The 19586-nt window shown below is 37.1% G+C and overlaps 1 protein-coding gene across 1 annotated transcript in view; it reads right to left on the minus strand.

The window, feature by feature from the left end:
• Nucleotides 1–1718: 1718 nt before the first annotated feature.
• TACR3 (tachykinin receptor 3) overlaps nt 1719–19586 on the minus strand; it is a 35397-nt gene continuing 17529 nt past the window's right edge. The window contains exons 2-5 of the mRNA XM_061477982.1: nt 17181–17369; nt 15271–15421; nt 5771–5967; nt 1719–2888 (exon numbers count right to left, since the gene is read on the minus strand). Coding sequence (XP_061333966.1) covers nt 2573–2888; nt 5771–5967; nt 15271–15421; nt 17181–17369 — 853 coding nt within the window. The 3' untranslated portion in view covers nt 1719–2572. The remainder of the gene's footprint in view (nt 2889–5770; nt 5968–15270; nt 15422–17180; nt 17370–19586) is intronic.

The following is a 19586-nucleotide window of genomic DNA, read 5'->3' on the forward strand; positions in this document are numbered from 1 at the left end:
GGTCCTTCCAGCAAACATCAGGGAAGTTAAAATCCCCCACGACGACCACGGCCTGTGACTGTGAGGCCGCTCTCAGCTGCCTGTAGAAGGCCTCGTCAACTTCCTCACCCTGATCTGGTGGTCTGTAACAGACACCTACAACAGTATCCCCCCTGCCAGCCTGCCCCTTAATTCTCACCCACAGACTCTCAACTCGTTCGTCATCTGTCCCTGGACAGAACTCGGCGCATTGTAGTTGCTCCCGCACATAGAGAGCAACCCCACCACCCTTCCTGGGTGGCCTGTCTTTCCTGAAAAGGACATAGCCCTCCATGACTATATTCCAGTCATGTGAGCTGTCCCACCAGGTCTCTGTAATTGCCACCAGGTCATAATCTCCTGACTTAACACAGGTTTCTAACTCCTCCTGCTTATTTCCCAAATATATCCTAAAATACTTAGTAAAGTGAAATTGTTTCACTAATTAAAGGCATAGGTGTGAAGAAGCCACTATTGGTTCCTCAATATTTGTCAACCAAGTATCATGTTTTGTATATACAAAACAAGCATGTTTTGTATATTTGTGATATATATTTTTATATAAAACTTTTAAAGAGTCATGCTCTACATTTAGAAACAATAACTTCATCTCACTACAACCATCTTGTTCAAACATGCATCCATGTATTGGCGTTTATCAACATTGATTTTGTAACAGCCATAGTTAGAAAAGACAGTTTATATAACAACTATACATACATGTTCCTCAAAAGTTGTACATGAGCAGACAGAGGAATTTACAGCACATGTTTGTAATACATCACCATCAGGTTAATATGCCTGGGTTCATTATTTTTTTTGTGTGTGGCTATCCTGAATCTTCTCAGCAGAGTTGTTAAACACCTGTGAAGATTTTAAATTTAAAAGGAAAGCCATTAATGAACACAGCTCTTTGCTTCAGAGGATTTAAGATCAGGCCTTGGATAGGAAAACTGTGAGTCTAGAATCATGATACGTTTTTATCAGAGTACAGTACTCTATGACCAGGTTCTTCAGTTATTTCACGCATGGAGAGTTCAATGTTAAGTACTAGATTTACTTATTTGAGGATGTTTCGTCTTACACAGGATTTTGATATAGCCGAGTGATACAGCAAGGCACTGAAATCACGGTACAAATTCAAATGATACTTAGCAGAATATAGCAATTGACTATACAGATGAATCACAATACAAACATGATTCTTGTTACTAGTCTCATAACATATGCTCACAATGCTGGGCATTCCCAGTTGCTGGGAAAGAAAGTGAGCTAAACCCAGTTCAAGCCTTTCTCTCTTCAAACTTCTTTGTTAGTTGCTCAGCTTTGATACTGTCTTGGATTGAGTCAGGTATACACTCCTCTGTGCTTGTCTGGCCATCTTGGGAAGACACTCTTTTGCTCCAGGTTTGATTAACTGTTTGAGAACAAGCATTCAAACAACCAGCTGATTGATGCAACTGACATAGCCATTTATCTGAAACAAAGGCTGCTCTCTGGTCACTTTTGTAGTAAAATCAGCTTTCTTTGCAACAGTGATAGTGGATTTTCTCTGAATCAGGTGGGGAAGTGTCTGTGTAATAACGCCTAACATATTTTCAGATGCAGGCAGAAGATACATTTACATGGAAAATTTTGGAAAACAACCCATATATTTTTTTACTGGTAGAGGTGTTTCATAGTGAGATATGTTATGTATCTTCTGCAGAGAAGAGCTTATTGCCACAGTGGTATTTTTCTTGTATGTGAATCTCCAGTTTAAAATCTTTTGTCCTTTCTAAAGTCAATCACAAAGGTCCAGTTAGGGTCATTAGAGAAAGTTTTTAGTACTTAAACAACTTATCACTAAGATACAAGACGTTCATCTAAGCAATGAATCCTCCTGGAAACACACCTACCATTGGAATCTAATGTTCACTAATATAGAAACTTGGGTAGAATTTAACTTAGTCCCTTGGAGATTTTCTGCTTTTAAAAAAAATATTTTTCATCTATAGTTGAAAAATTTTCCTGTTGCAGACAGAGCTGAACTTCATTCACGTGAATGCCCTTTTGTTTATTTGCCTGGGAATAGGGCTTAATTATAAAACAAACAAACAAACAGAAAAATAGACTTGGGGCTCATTATGTCTTCATTATAAAGAAATATTGTATCAGATCTCGTGTAATTTTGTGTGGGATTAATAAACTCATAGTAGAAACCACGATGCATTTCAGCTTTAATAAGGAGTCTGTTACATTGCAGTAAGAGAAACATAAATACCACAGGTCAGATACAGCTGAAACAATGTATTTTATGCCATTGGCTTGTTTCAGATAATTGCTACCAACATTGCTGTGTATTAAGCGTGTGCTTTCAAACTGAAGCATACATATGTCTTCAAGTTCCTCCTTCTCTCCAAAGCAGAAAAGTGATGCTTAAAAGTCTCGCTGTATTTATAGCTAGGTTTTGTCAGTGGAATTATGTTTGCTTTCCTGTGGCATGAATATCTAGTCCCAAAGTAGGAAAGCATTGTCCAGTGCTGCCCTTCTAGCAGCTGTCACCATGAAATGCTCAGGAATAATCATCTGCTGATGTGTGCAGTGAACTGATGAGACTTGAGGCTGTGGAGACAGTTTTGGAATTCTTCCGTGAGCAGCCATTGAAACTGGTGTCCTTTGGAGCTGCTCTTTTCTTACGGCTGGCGTGGGTGTTGTCTCCGTCACTAGTGTCCAACACCACTGTCATGCTGGACTCCATTCTGGACACAGCATATAGGCTACTTTGCCGAGTGGGATGAAATCTAGCTGCTTTGAGCTCTAGCTCGTCATAGCTGGACATCTCGATGAAGGGGCACCAACGGAAAGCTTGTTTGAAGCCAGCTCGGAACCTGGAAGGAAAGATGTTTGGTGAAAGCCTGTGTTGTGAGCCAGCCACAGGCCTTCACCTCAAAATATATATTGTGCTGACAGGACACTGACTTGGCTGATTATCTTGTGCCTAATCCTCTTAGTGGTGAACTTAGTGGGAGTTTCCTTGACTAAAGTCTGAGTAAGGTAAAAAGAAGCTACTGGTAACAGCTCATTTCTGTTTTGGATTTTCAATATATTTTCCCTACATTTTAACATTGGTGTTTTCTTTGTACTCAATTTCCCTTCCTTTGCCTGTGCCTGAATAAGCAAACACCAGCTTTCACAGCACTGTCTTCACAGAAATTATTTTGGTTTGAGCTGTGAAGAAATCTGCACCTATATTTTCATCTTCTTTCAGCAAGAACCTTTATAGCATTCTTTTCTGTAAAATACCATCCCAGCTTCCAGATTCCGATGTCCCTTCTGTGTTTCCCTTTCTAACAGAGATGCTTAAATGGGAATAATGTAATGACTAATTGTTCATATCACATATTTGAAAATTATTTGTAATAACAAAAGAAGATCCTAGAAAGTTGAAAACTGAACATGAACAATGCATAAATGGGAATTTAGAGGCTTTAGCATATTAATGCTTGCAATGTTCAGAAGTGTATAATGTTATTTCAGTTCAGAGGGACAGATTTACTATAAGGACTACTGCTACTTTTTGTGTGTATGCATTTCCAGAATAGAAGTTAAATGTTAGGTAAGCAATTAGCTGTATATTTATATGTAACCTTCAAAAGAGCACCTTTTCACCTAGACCTAAAACTTACCAGACTTTTTCACTTTGTCTTGCTTCTCTCGTTTCTGTTTCAATGATCAGCCGTGTCGTTTATTGGGCCTATAAGCTTTTTGGAGCAATGGTAAAGCTACCACAGTGATGACTACAGATAAAAAATTCAGATTGTTTTCAGTGAAAGTTGAATTGTCTCACAGAAATAACTTTCTTCCTCTTCATTTTTCTCAGGTTTGTCACAGAGCTGTCATATGGTGACAAATGAGCAGGTAACTTGCTATTTAGGGTTTCTCTGTTCAGATGGAATTACAGAATTTGAAAAAAATACTGAAAGAACCTCTGATGGAAATGGGTTTATTAGTGAAGGAGACTGTAAAACCTAAATATCTTTAGGCTGTATTATTTTTTGTCTCACCTTCTCTTTCTTATTCAGGGCATGTTTTTTCTTCATCTTGATATATCTAGATATATAAGCCTGGAAGACACATAACCCCTGGAAGATGAGGCTGGGGATAGGTGGTGTAACTCCATCTCATATTAGATCCAGTAGAGGTAACAATACTGCATGAATTGATCTGACTCCAACAACAGGCTGTATTTTCCTGCTGCATGAATGGGAGGCAGACATTCTGGCTTCTTGATTTAAATATTGAGCATAAGTATAAGAAAACTTTCACCAGTATTTCCTCCTTGCATTACATTCTGTACAAGATGACCTTTAATGTGTCTCAAAATTATGAAATGTTTGTTGATTATATTCTTTCATCCAGATGTTTAGTTTTGCACTTAAACACTGGTTGTACTAAAGTACGAGTGTCAATACAAGCCATATGAGACATTAACATTTTCTGAATAACATCTTTTGTGACTCTGCATAAAAAGTTTTTGAAGAAAATGGCAGCGTTTTAGAGGTTTTATGGTAGTAAATGATAAAATATGAGGCATGATCTTTCCTCGTCTTTGATTTTGCAGACATTGGACATCCAGAGAATTCTGGTTTCTGTTGAAATTAATAGGAAATTTGCCATTTGAGTTAGGGTATTGTTCTGGAATACTAGAACTTTACACCTTCTTTAAACAGTTGTAATCATCAAAAGGGGAAGAAGATTGTATGAAATAGAGCATTACCTTGACATTTTGAAAGACAATGAATGTTAGGCATCATAAGCTATTCTAATCAAGGAAGCAAAATCCAGTGTTTTTCCGTCAATAAAAGCTTGCCATCATTTGGTCACTTCATTTTCAGTTAGACTCCTTTTCACAGGTATTGCATGATCCTTAGTGGGGTTTTATAAATATTCAACAAAATTGGTGTAAAACTTGTCAGCAATTAAACTTGACACTGGCTGTTCATTCAAAAGAGATTTCTAATAATGTTTAAATTACTTATTCAATACTGATTCATACTGACTCCATTATGAGAAGTAATACTGAAAAATAATATGGCTAGGATGACATTTGTTTAGATCCCGGTCCTACAAGCTGAAATCAAAAGCATGAGTTCATTCTGCAATCCAATAGTCTCAAACCGCCAAATATCTCACCAAACTCAACAGCAATGCCTTTGAAATTCAGAGCAAAATGTGTTGCTATACTGTAATTCAGTATGAAGTAATATTTGTTTTAGTAGCCTGTTACAGACCTCAGAGCTTGGTAGATATCTAGTGGTGAAGCATTACAATACACAGTAAACCACATTTTATATTATATCCTTCCAGTACTGCAAAACAAATCTGTGGCTACCATTAGTTAGTGAACATACAGATTCCACTGTATATCACTAATGGTTGTCTTTACTTATTTATTTTAGTGCTTTGCAAGCAAAAAAAATATTAAACTGCTATAAATTTTAAATTTTGCATATAGAAACAGGAAGGGTTGGATTCTGAATGCTGAGTTTTGCTCTGAAATTAGACTAACATAACTACTGGAACTGGACATTTGGTTCTTGGGGTTGATTTCAAGTACAACTCTAAAGGAAAGGGTTTTTTTTTGTGCTTTGTTTTCTTTCCCACTAACTGAAAATTACTCAAGTGAAATTTTTTTGTCTTTTATCCCATTTAAACCATTTATATGCTCGTTGAAGTTATGCATACCAACTCTTTCATAACCAGCTCTTACCTCTTATTAAGACAGCAGTAGATAATGGGATTGTACATTGTAGAGCTCATGGCGAGCCAAAAGCTGGCCAAATAGATTTGCTGAATGTATTTCCACCGATTTAATTGTTGGTAGATCCCAGTAACTATGAAGTAAATGTGGTACGGCAGCCAGCAGATGGCAAATGTCAGCACAACCACAATCATCATTTTTACCACCTGAAAGAAGGATGTAATAATACTATTTAATAATATACATTAGATTTTTTTTTTTTGGACTAGCATTTCAACATCCATTAATGATTTTCTTGCATTTGATTAAAGTTAGTCAAAGCAAAGAATGAATATGCTTTTACATAATTTCCCCTTTAACCTGACTCTCCTAAATTTCTTTTTATTTTTTTTTTTCCCCCCTTGGCTGGAAATCCTCCTTTTCCTAAGAAAAATAACATGAAAATTTCTCTAACTTCATTTGTATTGATTCTTCCAAGAAAATATATTTCCTTACTTGTATTTGGCATCTAAAACACTACTTTTTTCTGTGTACTTAATCATGAGATAAGGTTACAGGGTTCTTGGGACACCTCATTTTGGCCTTTATTGACCCTGATATCTTTCTCTGTTGTGGTCTGCAAGTGTATGGCTTATCCCCATTTATTAGATGTGATTTGAGTAAATACAAGGTTGTAGGAAATGAGCAACTGCAGTATCCTTTTTAATTTCAGAGGATAACAGTTTCCTTGGCTGGTGATCATTATTTGTTGTTTTCTGCAGGCATCATAACATCTGTTAGCTACCATAGTTTCCATTAAGCACAAATCAAAAAGAGCTCTGTTTTGTGCTTGAAACACAAGAAATTCCAAGTCACGTAAAACTTTCACTCCTGTCTTTCCCTCTTCAACTATGCCAAATACTAACTCAGCTGCCATTTTCAACCAATATGTCACACGTTTACACAACAGACTTTTTGTTTGTTTCGTGAGTAAAATGAAACCAGACATGATAGATCTGTGCTGGGATGTCTCTTGTTCATTTGTACGGTCAATACTGGGGAATAATAGGGATTGCTATCAATAGCTGTTTTGTTTTCATTTCTCTGCACAAGGTACTGTTTGCTGCTGCTTGTAGCTTTGCCAGGAAAAAAAGAAAAAAAAAGAAAAAAAAAGAAGACATTTGCCATCCCTGCATATCTTAGGTTGATATTTTTATAAAATTTCAAGTAATGTAATTAAATAATTTTACATATTTACATATAAATTTTATGGTGCCATCCATATTACATCTTCCTGTGGGAAACATAAAACAACTTTTCACTTAATATCTGACACCAGTTTACAAGCTTTCTGCTGGCTGGGTCTGTACTGTACCAGAGAATACTTATTATTACCAATACATATCATCACTTGAAGATGCAAAAGGTGCATCTGTCCACACAAACCTCAACATTATTGATATTTGGTTCTTCTAAAGCACTTTTCATCAGTTAACTGTAAATCATTGCAGAAGGAAGATTATAAGGGAAGGTAACACACCAAAACATAGTATCAGTTTCACCTTTGCTGAGTGTATGTCTGTATGTCTATATCTAGACATGCATAGATGTTCATACGACTGTATGTAATAGGGATTTTTGGGCAAAGAACAAGTTGTGACAGTATGTGAATAGACATTTCTGGATTAAATTCTGTATCTGAAATTATAACACAAAAATATGTTGGCAAATCCCAGTGGATCATTAAATGGCATGTCTTTTCTACTCCTTTGGACATAGCTTCCATGGTTCTTCTGCGGGGATTTACACCCGTGCCTTGCATACATTGTATGGGTAGAAGACTTAACTCCATAGTTACACCACAATACTTAAGCTCTCTGCAGCCAGTTCTTTATCCACCGAGTGGTCCATCCATCAAATTGATGTCTCTCCAATTTAGAGACAAGGATGTTGTGTGGGACAGTGTTGAATGCTTTGCATAAGTCCAGGTAGATGACATCAACTGCTCTACCCCTGTCCATCAGTTCTGTAGCGTTGAATGTGTAAAGTGTGTTTTCCTGGAACAAAAAAGTGCTATTTTTTCCAGAAAACAGGTTGTTACGGAAAGTACAATGCACTCACTGATATATTATAAGAAAAAGGTAAGTGTGATGTTGCAAGTCTGTGTGGCATAAAATCATTTGAAACACAGGGCAGTTACAGTTAAATTTGAACTTAACCACAGAAGTAATGAGAGGAATGAAAAAGCACTAGTCTGTCTTTGTTTCATCCACTAAGAATGAATATATGTTGGCAGAAATAGAGGAAAAGAATAAGAGGAAAATGAAAAGGACGAAGATTATTCCCAATTTATTTTCCTCTTTCAGAGACAGGCACACATACTGTGCAACGCCATACCTTACAGTTCTTGCAGTTCTTGTCTGTACCTCTAATCCTTCCATTAAGTTTCATTTCTGGATGGTATCGATAACCATGAACAGAAACTGCCTTCAAGGTCTATAAACCCAGGGCACCTTTATTTTACTTGGTATAAATCCTGATGTATGAATGCCAGTAAATTATTAAGCTCAATCAGGACACAGGGAAAATAAGTGAAAAAGGCCAAGTACAAATTTGCTGCAAAAGCTTTATTGTCTTTTCCCAGTACACTGTGATATTTCACTAAAAAATCTCCAATGACTCTTGCTGCAGAACTGCTTGTTCAGCTGCAGAGTTTAAAAGAGCTCCTCAATAGTTTTTGTTTTTGTTTTGGTTTTTGTTTTGCTTTGTTTTGTTTTTATGGGGGGTGGAGGACATAGACCTGTAGCTCTGACAATACAAAGTTCTTTGATTTTATTTCTTTTTAGTATGCCTGTTCTGTTTTTTGTTTTTTTTTTTGAGATATCACCATTTTTCAAATGCTTTCTCCTCTGTGTTGCATAGAATTCATTACTAAGGGTTTGCTTTTGGGGGTTACGAGATATTTCTAAAGCAAGCAAACCAGAAAATTACGGAATTCAGTAGTGCTTAATGTCTGACTCTGTTTCTGCCATCATTTTACCATGGAGTTTTCAAAAATTTATGATTACAGTGAACATCATCTATCGGTATCCCAGTGGCACCATTTTCCTCTGGTGTTCCGCTCAGCCTCCTTTTGTGTATTACGAGCAGCATGGCCAGAGGAAAGAGTTTTTCCTCTGTTCCGGGACTTTGGTTAAAATGAGTTGTACTGAGTCTCTTAGTCGTGCAACCTTTAGGTGAGTCTTGAGGCTAGATTTGGCATATGATGGAAAATCAAAGTGGTTTTTATTTTCATCAACATGTTCTGCTGATATTGATGTACTTCTGCCTATGTCTAAGAAAAACTATGTCTATGAAAAAAATTGATTTATGTGCTTTGTAGTCTTGCCCATTTCTTTAAACCCTTCCTGAGTAAGAAGCATTCTTTCATTGTAAGGATGCAATCAGTAAATCCACTTCCTAATCCTGGGGACATGCATGGCACTTGTACACTAAGCACCAGAGAGAAGGGAAACATCACTATGTCTTCTGCTTCTCCACAATGTTTATTTGGAGTAAACAATCTTTTGCAAGAAAATTAAGATTCAAAGGTCTGTACTAGTATGGAGAAAGGACTGATTTCTGAGATGCCAGGTGCTGCCGGTTTTCATATAATTTTGGCAAGCTCAAGGATTTTCTGTGCTATTTTAGCCCAGAGAAAAGATAGATTCTTAATAGCTGAAAGAGATGCACATTTAGAATGACAAAGTATCAAACAGCTTGGAAGTCTTTCAGTCAGGTAAGGAACTTATCAATTCCAATGCTCAACAAATAATTTTATTCTTCCAATTTATACTTTCTTTTTCTCAGTTACTTGAGATAAAGAAACTACTTTTCATTTCAGTTTGCATAATCCCTGGCTACAGACTGAATCCACAATCACTTACTTTGTTATTTAAGCTGTAATGTTGAAAAAGATATTCTGTTCTAGTATGAAGTAGATTTGAATCAGATTGCTGTCTTACAAATGCTAAAATGTGGGATCCCCCCAAAATCAAAACAATAGTGACATTTTTCATGAGCAGTCTTAGCTACTGGCTTTTTAAAATGATGCTTTTCTAATGTTGCATGGAACACAGCTCTGACAGTGACAGTCTTGAGACTGTCCTCATTTAATGTATCACAGAGGAGATAAAAACTGCTGGATTGGTACTGAGCTAGCTCTGGGGATTGTTTTACACTGTTGTGGGAAAGAGCATACTTGGAAAAAATCTGGGATTTACTGAACTAAGGACTAACAAAATAGGGCTTAATTCCCCAAATCAAAGGGAAGGGGTACCTTCCTGAGGGGAGCACATGTGCCTCTGTGTATGATTGAACAGTTCTGGAGCAGGCACCTTGTCGATATGTAAGCAAAGTGCTCCTACATCACCGTAGCAGTCAGTTTTGTCCATGAAACACAAGCACAAATGAATCTACAAGGTAGAAATATTCATATGCCATGAATAATCAAGTGATGGGCAAGGTCTGTGACAATGTAAGTCTTTTCCATAGTCTGCTGTTACATGGCTGATCTGGATGAACTGCAAACCAGATGCTTTCCCTCTGTATCTGTGTGCTCCAGGGTTTGGTTCTCTTTGCATACATAACATGGAGAAGTGTATATTCAGATGTGCAGCCTTAGTAGACCATTACCTGAATAAAGGCCAAAAAATGCTGTGTTTATTACTGTCTGACTTTTAAAATACATGCATAGGTGGTGATTCAGTATAGACTAGGGCATCAGCTGTGAAGATTTGGCTGTCCCTTGAAGTCTGTAGCACAAAGCTATGTAGAGTAGTGGATTGCAGCTCGTGTTTTTAATAGAATTTAGGATAGTCAAGTTATATTGACTTTCTGTTATATTAAACAGTTTGACTCATTAATGCCATTTTGAAAATGAAATATAGCATATGTAAGTTATTGGAGATTGAAATGCTGGTCTTTGTGCTGGGAATAAGATAATGTTAAGAGAAAAATACATGTGAGTAACCACATGTGAACTGTTCATGCAGCAGTTCTTAGAGAGATCATTTGCTCATATCCTGTCCTGTTCCTTACTTCCATAACCTATGAAAGAGGGAAATTGTTTTATGTAAGTATTTCAGAAAATTATCTAAAACTGTTTGGATGCCTTTTTTGTAATATTTACTTGTAGTTCTGGAAGAGTTCACCTGGATATTTCTGTTTATCTAGTAAAAGCTTTTTTCACACAGTAATTTTGAGTGATTTTTGAATTTACATATGACTGTTCTGACCCTGGCTTGGAAAAGCATGTCCTGCCGTCTTACTTGATTTGGCTTCTCACACTGTGTGATATTTCAAATTCATATTCAAAAGTGGCTCTCATGATATCATTATTCCTACAGTCCCATAGTGTTTTGAATAGTATTTTCTTTTCAGATGGAAGTCTAAAGTTATCTACTTTTTCATTTTCTCCTCCACTGTGTTGCATATACTAACATATATTAACTGATTAGATAGATGCATTTGACGGTAAATGGATATGGGATGTCTACTTCTGCTGTCAAAAAAAAAAAAAAAAATATATATATATATATATATATATATATATATATATATAAAAAACTTTGAAAACTGCCTTATGCACTTAGGCTGTAAACCTTGACCATCTCCTTGGTGAGTCCTGTAATACTGTGAGTCACTAGAGTACGTACAGGGTTTTTTTCTGTTTTTACAAGCAAATTTGAAAAACAATTTTAACATTAGAAAAATGTGGCCTTTAATAAATCATTATCAGAGTAAGAAGTTGAAATGACACTCAAGCTGACAGAGGCTTATGTATGGAGGAATGAAAATTGCTGAAAAAGGTGCACAGTGATATATTATCATAAAGTTAATAGAGGTAAGGGGAACTGTAAAGAAAAGAAATAGAAGTTGAAAGAGTATTTTCTGTTCTTCTGTATTCTTCATTTTGGGGCAAGGCAATGGCATGTGCACACTGTTTCAGAACATGTGCACATGTTTCAGAAAACAGTTGTATCAGAACTGCATCTCTTGACAAAGACAACAATAACTGATTGATTTTATTTACAGTACATGATTATTCCCTCTTATAGGGTAAGTAAAGTTGGAAGAGGGATTGGAACAGATTAGTTATTAATAAAAAGAGAAGGTGGAAACAACATCTGTGAGCAAGTCTAATTATTTGCAGTGAATATAAAAAACACTATGGCCTAGTAAAATCTGATTGTAATGTTATAAACCACCTATGTAAACTTAGTCACATATGACAGTATTGAAACTACAATTGAAAATTAGAACTGAAGGAGAATAAATGATGTTCAGCTGGACATCAGTGAGTCTCATGCCAGGAGCTTTAAGAAGGGTTAATGCCTGCAAAGTCCCCACATGTAGTGAAAGTTCAGAAGTTTGTCAGGCAACTTTAAGTGGGTCAGTCCCTGAGACTTTTGATCTTTCACAAAAAATAAAAAGGTATTGGTATTAGTCTCTGGCAGTCCTGAATCTCTAAAAAATTTCAAGTCTTTGACCCTTAAAAATATTAAGTATGACTTTGCGTTGCCCAACCTGTAGTGTGTATGGTGAAATTCTTTGAATCCTTTCCTCTTTGATGTTGGTTTCAGAAGGATTCAGGGTACATATGGAGTCACACATAAGGAGAAATGAGACTGCCTATCAAACTACTAACAACTTTCTCAAGCTTCAAATCTATTGGAAAATATTGTTGCTTCTTTTCTTCCGTTCGCTGCCTTCTCTAACATTATATACCATTTCAAACAATCCTAACCGAACATCCTCTGTACTGTATCATTGAAGAAAATGAAACATGCAGTCAGCTATTTTGTATTTCTCCTTCATTACAGGTCCACAGACTTTCCATATGTCTTGATATCTGCATGCAAAATAGCAAAAAACCGCAGATGATTTCTTTGTTTGAATAAAGGAAAAGAAATAGCTCTATTATCAGAGGCAGGATGGATTATAGCTTTATTTGGATTCCAGTCTATCATCTTTCCAAATACCGGGTATTTCATAAATCCTGCTGGAGAGCACAGCAGTGGAACTGAAGAGCTGTCATGTAGCTCTACCAATAAAGTCACTGATGCAGTTACAATATATCTGCCCATAATTTAATCCCCTTGTTCCATGTGTTGAAGGCATGCATTCCAGTACTCTCATCCTTTAATTAAGGATGCTACTCCTTGTCTCTTGACAGTTCTTCACTGACTGGAAGGACACTATTGGTGCTAGCACACTTAATTGATGAGTGAAATCTTTTCCTGCTTATGCTCTGTAGGAAATGTAATATTGTAACTTTGAAAATACACTTTCGGGTAAGTGACAACAGGCATGGCAAAGACTATAATGATAATGTTGGACTTCTATGTATTATGTTAAAGAGAAAATGCTGATCTTTTAAAATGCTTTAGAATTTCTGGAAATTAGTCCAATAATTTCATTTTGGGACAAATATGTAAAGCACATGAAAAATCATTCTGACTTTTCATCATTTTCTATCTGTTCACATTCTAAATAATCTTTAAGCTGTTACAAACAATAGTGGTGATAATTCTAGTCCAACTGCATTTTACTTAAGAGAGGCTAGCATTTTGTCCTCTTAAAAAAGCTATGTAAAAGCAAAAATAAATAACAACTTTGGTTTCATAGGACTCATTGCACATCATACTGCAAAGTTGTCTAGGCATGTCTACCATTCTGACAACTGAAACTTGCCATAAAAATTTTGCGCTTGCCTCTTACGAATCTGAAGTTGTATGAATGAGAAATGATCCTAATCTTTCCCTTCATATATCCTCTGCTGTAACAACTTTTTCTGTGTAATATGTGGGTAAAAACACTTTAATGTTGCTGGCAGTGTCCTGTAAGCAATTAAAACATCAGTGTCCTCCAGTATTTGCAGAAGATCCCTATTGTCTCAGAACCCAATATGCTGCAGTCTGCTATTGCTACAGCATCTTAGCCTATACCACTGTTCAAACATATTCACAGTGTCAGGAAGCAAACTGAGCAACTGAAAATGTGTTCATCATTGTGAGTTAGAAGTCCATGTTCACATTGCATTTTTTCAAATATGAAAGGTTAAATGGTTTTTAGTGTGAAAAATTGTCAAGAATAAAAACCAGAAGGGCTGTCTTATTAAAGAAGAAAGTTGTTTTAAGAAAAAGAACATTATAAGAAAGAAACTTTAATGGCACTGTAACATCATGAAAATTGAACTGGAAATAGTCAAATAATCAGTTCATAAGCAATCCACAGTCTTGTTAGATTAGGCAAGACTTACAGTGAAAAAGAAAGTAATTGGTTAAAAACAATTTCTATCTCCCACCAAAAGTTATTGATTTAAAACCTAAAATACCTAATATAAGCAGGCCAATCAGCACTCATCTCGAAGCTGAATGGGCTTTAATCTACTGAAAATTGCAGATTACAGAAAATGAAAGATTCACTTTCCTTTCAGTAGGATGAGACCCTGGCTGAAGAGGAGCTAAATGTTCAGTAGTCCATTGTTCAAAAATCAGTATTTTAGCTCTGTAAAGACTAAATATTTGGGCTTAGTTTCCACATATCAGACACAGTATATACTGCTATATGTGGAGTAAAAAGTTAAAATCAAACCTTTACTTAATGGTGAACAAAGGTTACAAAAAAGCCTACCAGCTAATGAACATAGAAGGCAATTTGTCAAACTTAATCAATTTTTTTTTCATAAAAGTAGATTTCTCATTACTCTTATTTCAAGTGACTTGGTGTTTCTGAAGGTATACATTGTGATACTTTGCAACACAATTGCAGATGATGTTAGCAGGGTTCACTTGTAGAATCATAGAATCATAGAATAGTTAGGGTTGGAAAGGACCTTAAGATCATCCAGTTCCAACCCCCCGCCATGGGCAGGGGCACCTCACACTAAACCATATCACCCAAGGCCTCGTCCAACCTGGTCTTGAACACTGCCAGGGATGGAGCATTCACAACCTCCCTGGGCACCCCATTCCAGTGCCTCACCACCCTAACAGGAAAGAATTTCCTCCTTATATCCAATCTAAACTTCCCCTGTTTAAGTTTTAACCCATTACCCCTTGTCCTATCACTACAGTTTCTAATGAAGAGTCCCTCCCCAGCATCCCTATAGGCCCCCTTCAGATACTGGAAGGCTGCTATGAGGTCTCCACGCAGCCTTCTCTTCTCCAGGCTGAACAGCCCCAACTTTCTCAGCCTGTCTTCATACGGGAGGTGCTCCAGTCCCCCAGTCATTCTCGTGGCCCTCCTCTGGACTTGTCCCAACAGTTCCATGTCCTTTTGATGTTGAGGACACCAGAACTGCACACAATACTCCAGGGGAGGTCTCACAAGAGCAGAGTAGAGGGGCAGGATCACCTCCTTCGACCTGCTGGTCACGCTCCTTTTGATGCAACCCAGGATACGGTTGGCTTTCTGGGCTGCGAGCGCACACTGCCGGCTCATGTTCATTTTCTCATCAAAACTTAGTGAGTTTAATGGAACAGTACCTTTCTCTTAGCTTTGAGCTGCTCCTGATATTTGTCGGATGTGTCGCCTGGTATTTCTCCTCCCCAGAGTGTAATTCCCACTATGGAATAAGTAATGCCCATGACAAGCAGTGGAAAGCAGTAGACCAGGACAATCACAATAACATGATACCTGCAATAAAAAACATAAAGCTGATAAGTGCTTTCAGAGGAGCCATGCCAATGGAATGGGCTGCTAGAAGACAAGAGTAGCACAAGGCATGTTTTATATTGACTGGCTAGTTGCCGGTGATTTCACTGACTTTTTGAAAGTCTTGAATTGCACTGCAAACTTGTTTACATTTTAATGCAAGAGCTTTATGGGGTTTCTAGAGCTGATTTTGAATTTGCACTATCATAAATTAAGAAGGACTCTAAAGTTATCATAATTAAGAAGGACTCTAAAGTTATCATAATTAGTGACTGAAAAATAAGATATGTTTGTCCATAACCAGCTGAATTGATTTTTAATTATTGCACAGCCAGGTATCCTAAGGACAAGGTAGGCATTTTGTGCTCTGGACCATAAATGAAAGAGGAAAATAAGTATTTAAATGGTATGCAACGTGTTATCCAACGTACTTGTGGTTTAACCACAGCTGGTTTAACTACACAAGCCACTCACTCACTTCTGGCCAGCTCACCCAGTTTATACACTGGGAATGAAGTGCTGTGGTATGGAATACCCCTTTGGCTAGTTTGGGTCAAGTGTCCTGTCTCTGCTTCCTTCCAGCTTCTTGTGCCCCTCCTCACTGGCAGAGCATGAGAGACTGAAAAGTCCTTGATCAGGGTAAGTACTAGTTAGCAACAGCTAAAACATTGGTGCGTTACCAGCATTGTTCTCAGACTAGAGCCGAGACAGCGCTGCACCAGCTACTAGAAAGAAAATTAACTCTATCCCAGCAAAAACCAGGACAGTATTCCATATTGCAGATCTGCTGCACGTAGGAAATACTGCTGCCTATGTGCAACATAGTCATCTCTGCTGATATAAGCACTAGGGAAAAAATGGTAACTACTCTTGCTTCCTGGTTGAATGCCATCCTCAGATAAAATCCTAGTGAACGATCAATGAAGAATCCCTAGCCATCACTGAGAGTGATCTTCCTGCCCTAAAGAGAAATATTTCTGTGTTCCTCCTAAGGTGATACAAATTATATATGTGACCGGGGTGGGCCCTTTCACATGCCTGAAAGAGGGCAAAAAGTAAAATTTGATTCTGGATGATCACGCAGGCTTTCAGCCTTGAACACAGAGTTCATCTTAAATGCCAGTAATGACATGAAAGGGCAGATAATGTTTCTATGGCTAGGTAACCACTTACTCCTAATTCTGCCAGAGGTAAAATAGGATAGATTCAATTTAACTGACTGTTATTCTACACTTTCAGAAACTGGAACCAGTTACAGTTTTTACAATTTTCTTATTTGGACTGCTATAAGTAATTGTGATAATGTAACAGAATGAAGTGGGAAAATCCAGCCCTCTCACAAAGAGATCCAGATGAAAAAAACTGATTTGGACAAGGAGAGGCTGGAAATACATTTTTTCCTATCTAGGATGAAAAGGAAGGTTGCTTTGAATTGCCTACACTATCCCCATTTCTTACTATTTCTGTCTGTGTAGAAGTAGCCATCTTAAGTGAAGCAGTGATGGCAAACATGCAGCATGGGATGAGGAACACATAGAAGCGGAAGAGAATAAAGGTATTCCACTTATCACTTAAAATAATTCTATCTTTCTACATCCTAAAACTTGTTCTGCATTTCTCAGTGATCAGTTCTGTTAGTTATTCTGCATGCAGAGTATCTGCATGATACTCTACAACTTTTGCCAAGTCCATTGCAAGTGTAGACACCACCGCGCACAAGTTTAAAAGAACAAAAACTTACGTAAAGTGCTGTTTTGGACCACCAGGCCACGCTACATAGCAAAGAGTTCTCCCAGGCATCACCTTGGTTATGGAGTATAGGCATTGGGGAAAGGCCAACAAGAAAGCCAAAGTCCATATGCTCCCAATGACCACCTTTGTAGCAGTTGCAGAGAGCCTAGGTTTCAAGGGGTCAATAATGGCCATGTATCTGTAAAAGAAAGCAAAAACCTGTGCATAAGAAACCTTCAGAGATCAGGATGTATCTAAACTCAACCAAAGCTTAGGTTTGGGAGAAGGATAAGAGCAGAGATATTTATCTTCCTGGGTTTCTGATGGCATTGTGCTTTGTGAGTGGTTCAGCCCCTATGAAAGCTGGAAAAAGGTCCATTGAATATTATTTTAAAGCTGTGGGACACCTGGTTAACCAAATGTATATCAGTAGAGCAATTATCAAAGAGTTAATCCTGTTATTACACAACCTGATTGAAAAGGCAACAATACAGCTGGATCCTCTGTTACTCTGCTACATAATACAGGGTTTATCTCTAATTAAAAAGTTTACAGTCAAGCTGTCAGGATTATTTCTCATCTATTGAAAAGCTGGAGGAACTTGATAAGTCCACGTGCATCCATTTCAGTAAACACAGGCTGATTTTGGAACATCTGCCAAAGAGCCCCAGACCACAACAAATTCATACAGAGATGGAGAGAGGAGCCTTATGAGCATTTCCTTGGGTAATGTAGAAATGAGAAAAGCACCAAGAGAAATAGATATATAAAGCATGAAAACATCTCACTTGACTTTTCAGTTCCTGTGATGTCAGGTAGGATAGCATTCTTTTTGCGGCTCTATAATTGTATTGGCAATCCATGTATGGTAATTTTAGAAGAACATGCAAACAAGAATTTAAAATTTTACTCTAATTACGGTTTAAAAGCTTAGGAAAAAGCACATCAGGAAGGCAACGAGACAGTAAAAGAAAAACAGATCTTGTTTTCTGTCTTTCAATCTCTGTTATATATGCAAGGAACAAGGGAGACAGAAATTTTGTATCTTATATACTCCATATTGTATTTTCACATTTTTCTTAGCAAGACTACTGCTTTGATTTCTTGGCTAAACACTGAATTAACATATTTTTCCCCAACTTCTCTGATTACATGATTTTGTTTTATATAATGATGACCAAATAATGACTTACAGAATCATTAATTATGTTAATTAAATGGTAGCACTATTCTAAATTTCCTCCAGTATTAGGGGAATACTGATAAGTATCAGCCAGAATCACAGTTAAAGGAATTTTTATACTTCCATAAAACCAGGGTGATTTTGGCTCTATGTGTGCCCATATTCTGTTACTTGATATAGCACACTGAATAACTAACTACATATCCTTTAATCTGACATCCTAATGTTTTCCAAAACAATACAAGGAAATGATTTTTACATTAATGTTTTGCTTCAGATCCAGAGGGTTCCCAGGGTACATTAAAAAATCCTTTTATTCATGATTCATTCCATGCTGACTGTGAGTTAATGTAGCAGTTAATGGATCAGCAATTTAAATCAAGAAATTTCCATGGAAGTATTCAGTGTATCTGTGTTTATTCTGGAAACTGAATCTGAATGAAGATCTGCCCTTCTGAAGTCATTGGTAACACTGATATTCTACACTGTGTTTCCAAGCCGTTGCTTTTCTAAAATCAGAATTAGAATAGTAATGATTTAGAAGCAGCTCAGGAATAACCAGGGAGGTCAGAAGGAAACTAACAAAATATTATTTTCTGTGTTTCCTTCTGGTTTTGTTTTGCTTGATTTTGTTTGTTATATTATATGAAAACACCTGAAGCAGGTAGGAAACTGGGGTGAGTATGAAAACCAGCTTGAATATTTTACCAATGAGAAAATAATTTCCAGTGAGAATTTGCCAGATTTCTAGGAGAATGTCTGGATCAGTTTCAACACTTTGTCATCAGCCATGGGGATTAGTACTAATTCTGGAAGAAGCAAACTTGTTGCCAAACAATCATTATGGCCTGTACACTTTCACTCTCTTTCACAGTACATGTCCAGTTATCTGATTATCTTTGACAAGATTATTGGGGTATGCCAGTGATCATAAATGTCCTCCAGTCTTCATGCCTGCTAACTGCCCCTGTCCCTGTCTATTACAGGTTTTAAATACAGTTAGAAAGTCAAACCACACCAATTCCAGCCTACATGTGCAGAGAAAATATTTCCAGAATTTTCCAGTATTGCTCCCCTCCTTGTGTCATTTATACCTTATAAAGGAATTTCAATAAGTAAAAGATGTACTATGGCTTGTCATCTACTCCTTCTCTGCATTTCTACCTCATATAAAGATGGCTCAGGATGAATTCAGAGACCATTTTGTGTATGGGAAATCACATAGGCAGTAAT

Source organism: Pezoporus flaviventris, unplaced genomic scaffold (genome assembly GCF_033815535.1).
Source record: "Pezoporus flaviventris isolate CSIRO_AGI_PZ_B2104156 unplaced genomic scaffold, CSIRO_AGI_Pfla_v1 ptg000002l, whole genome shotgun sequence".
Taxonomy (NCBI): Eukaryota; Metazoa; Chordata; class Aves; order Psittaciformes; family Psittacidae; genus Pezoporus; species Pezoporus flaviventris.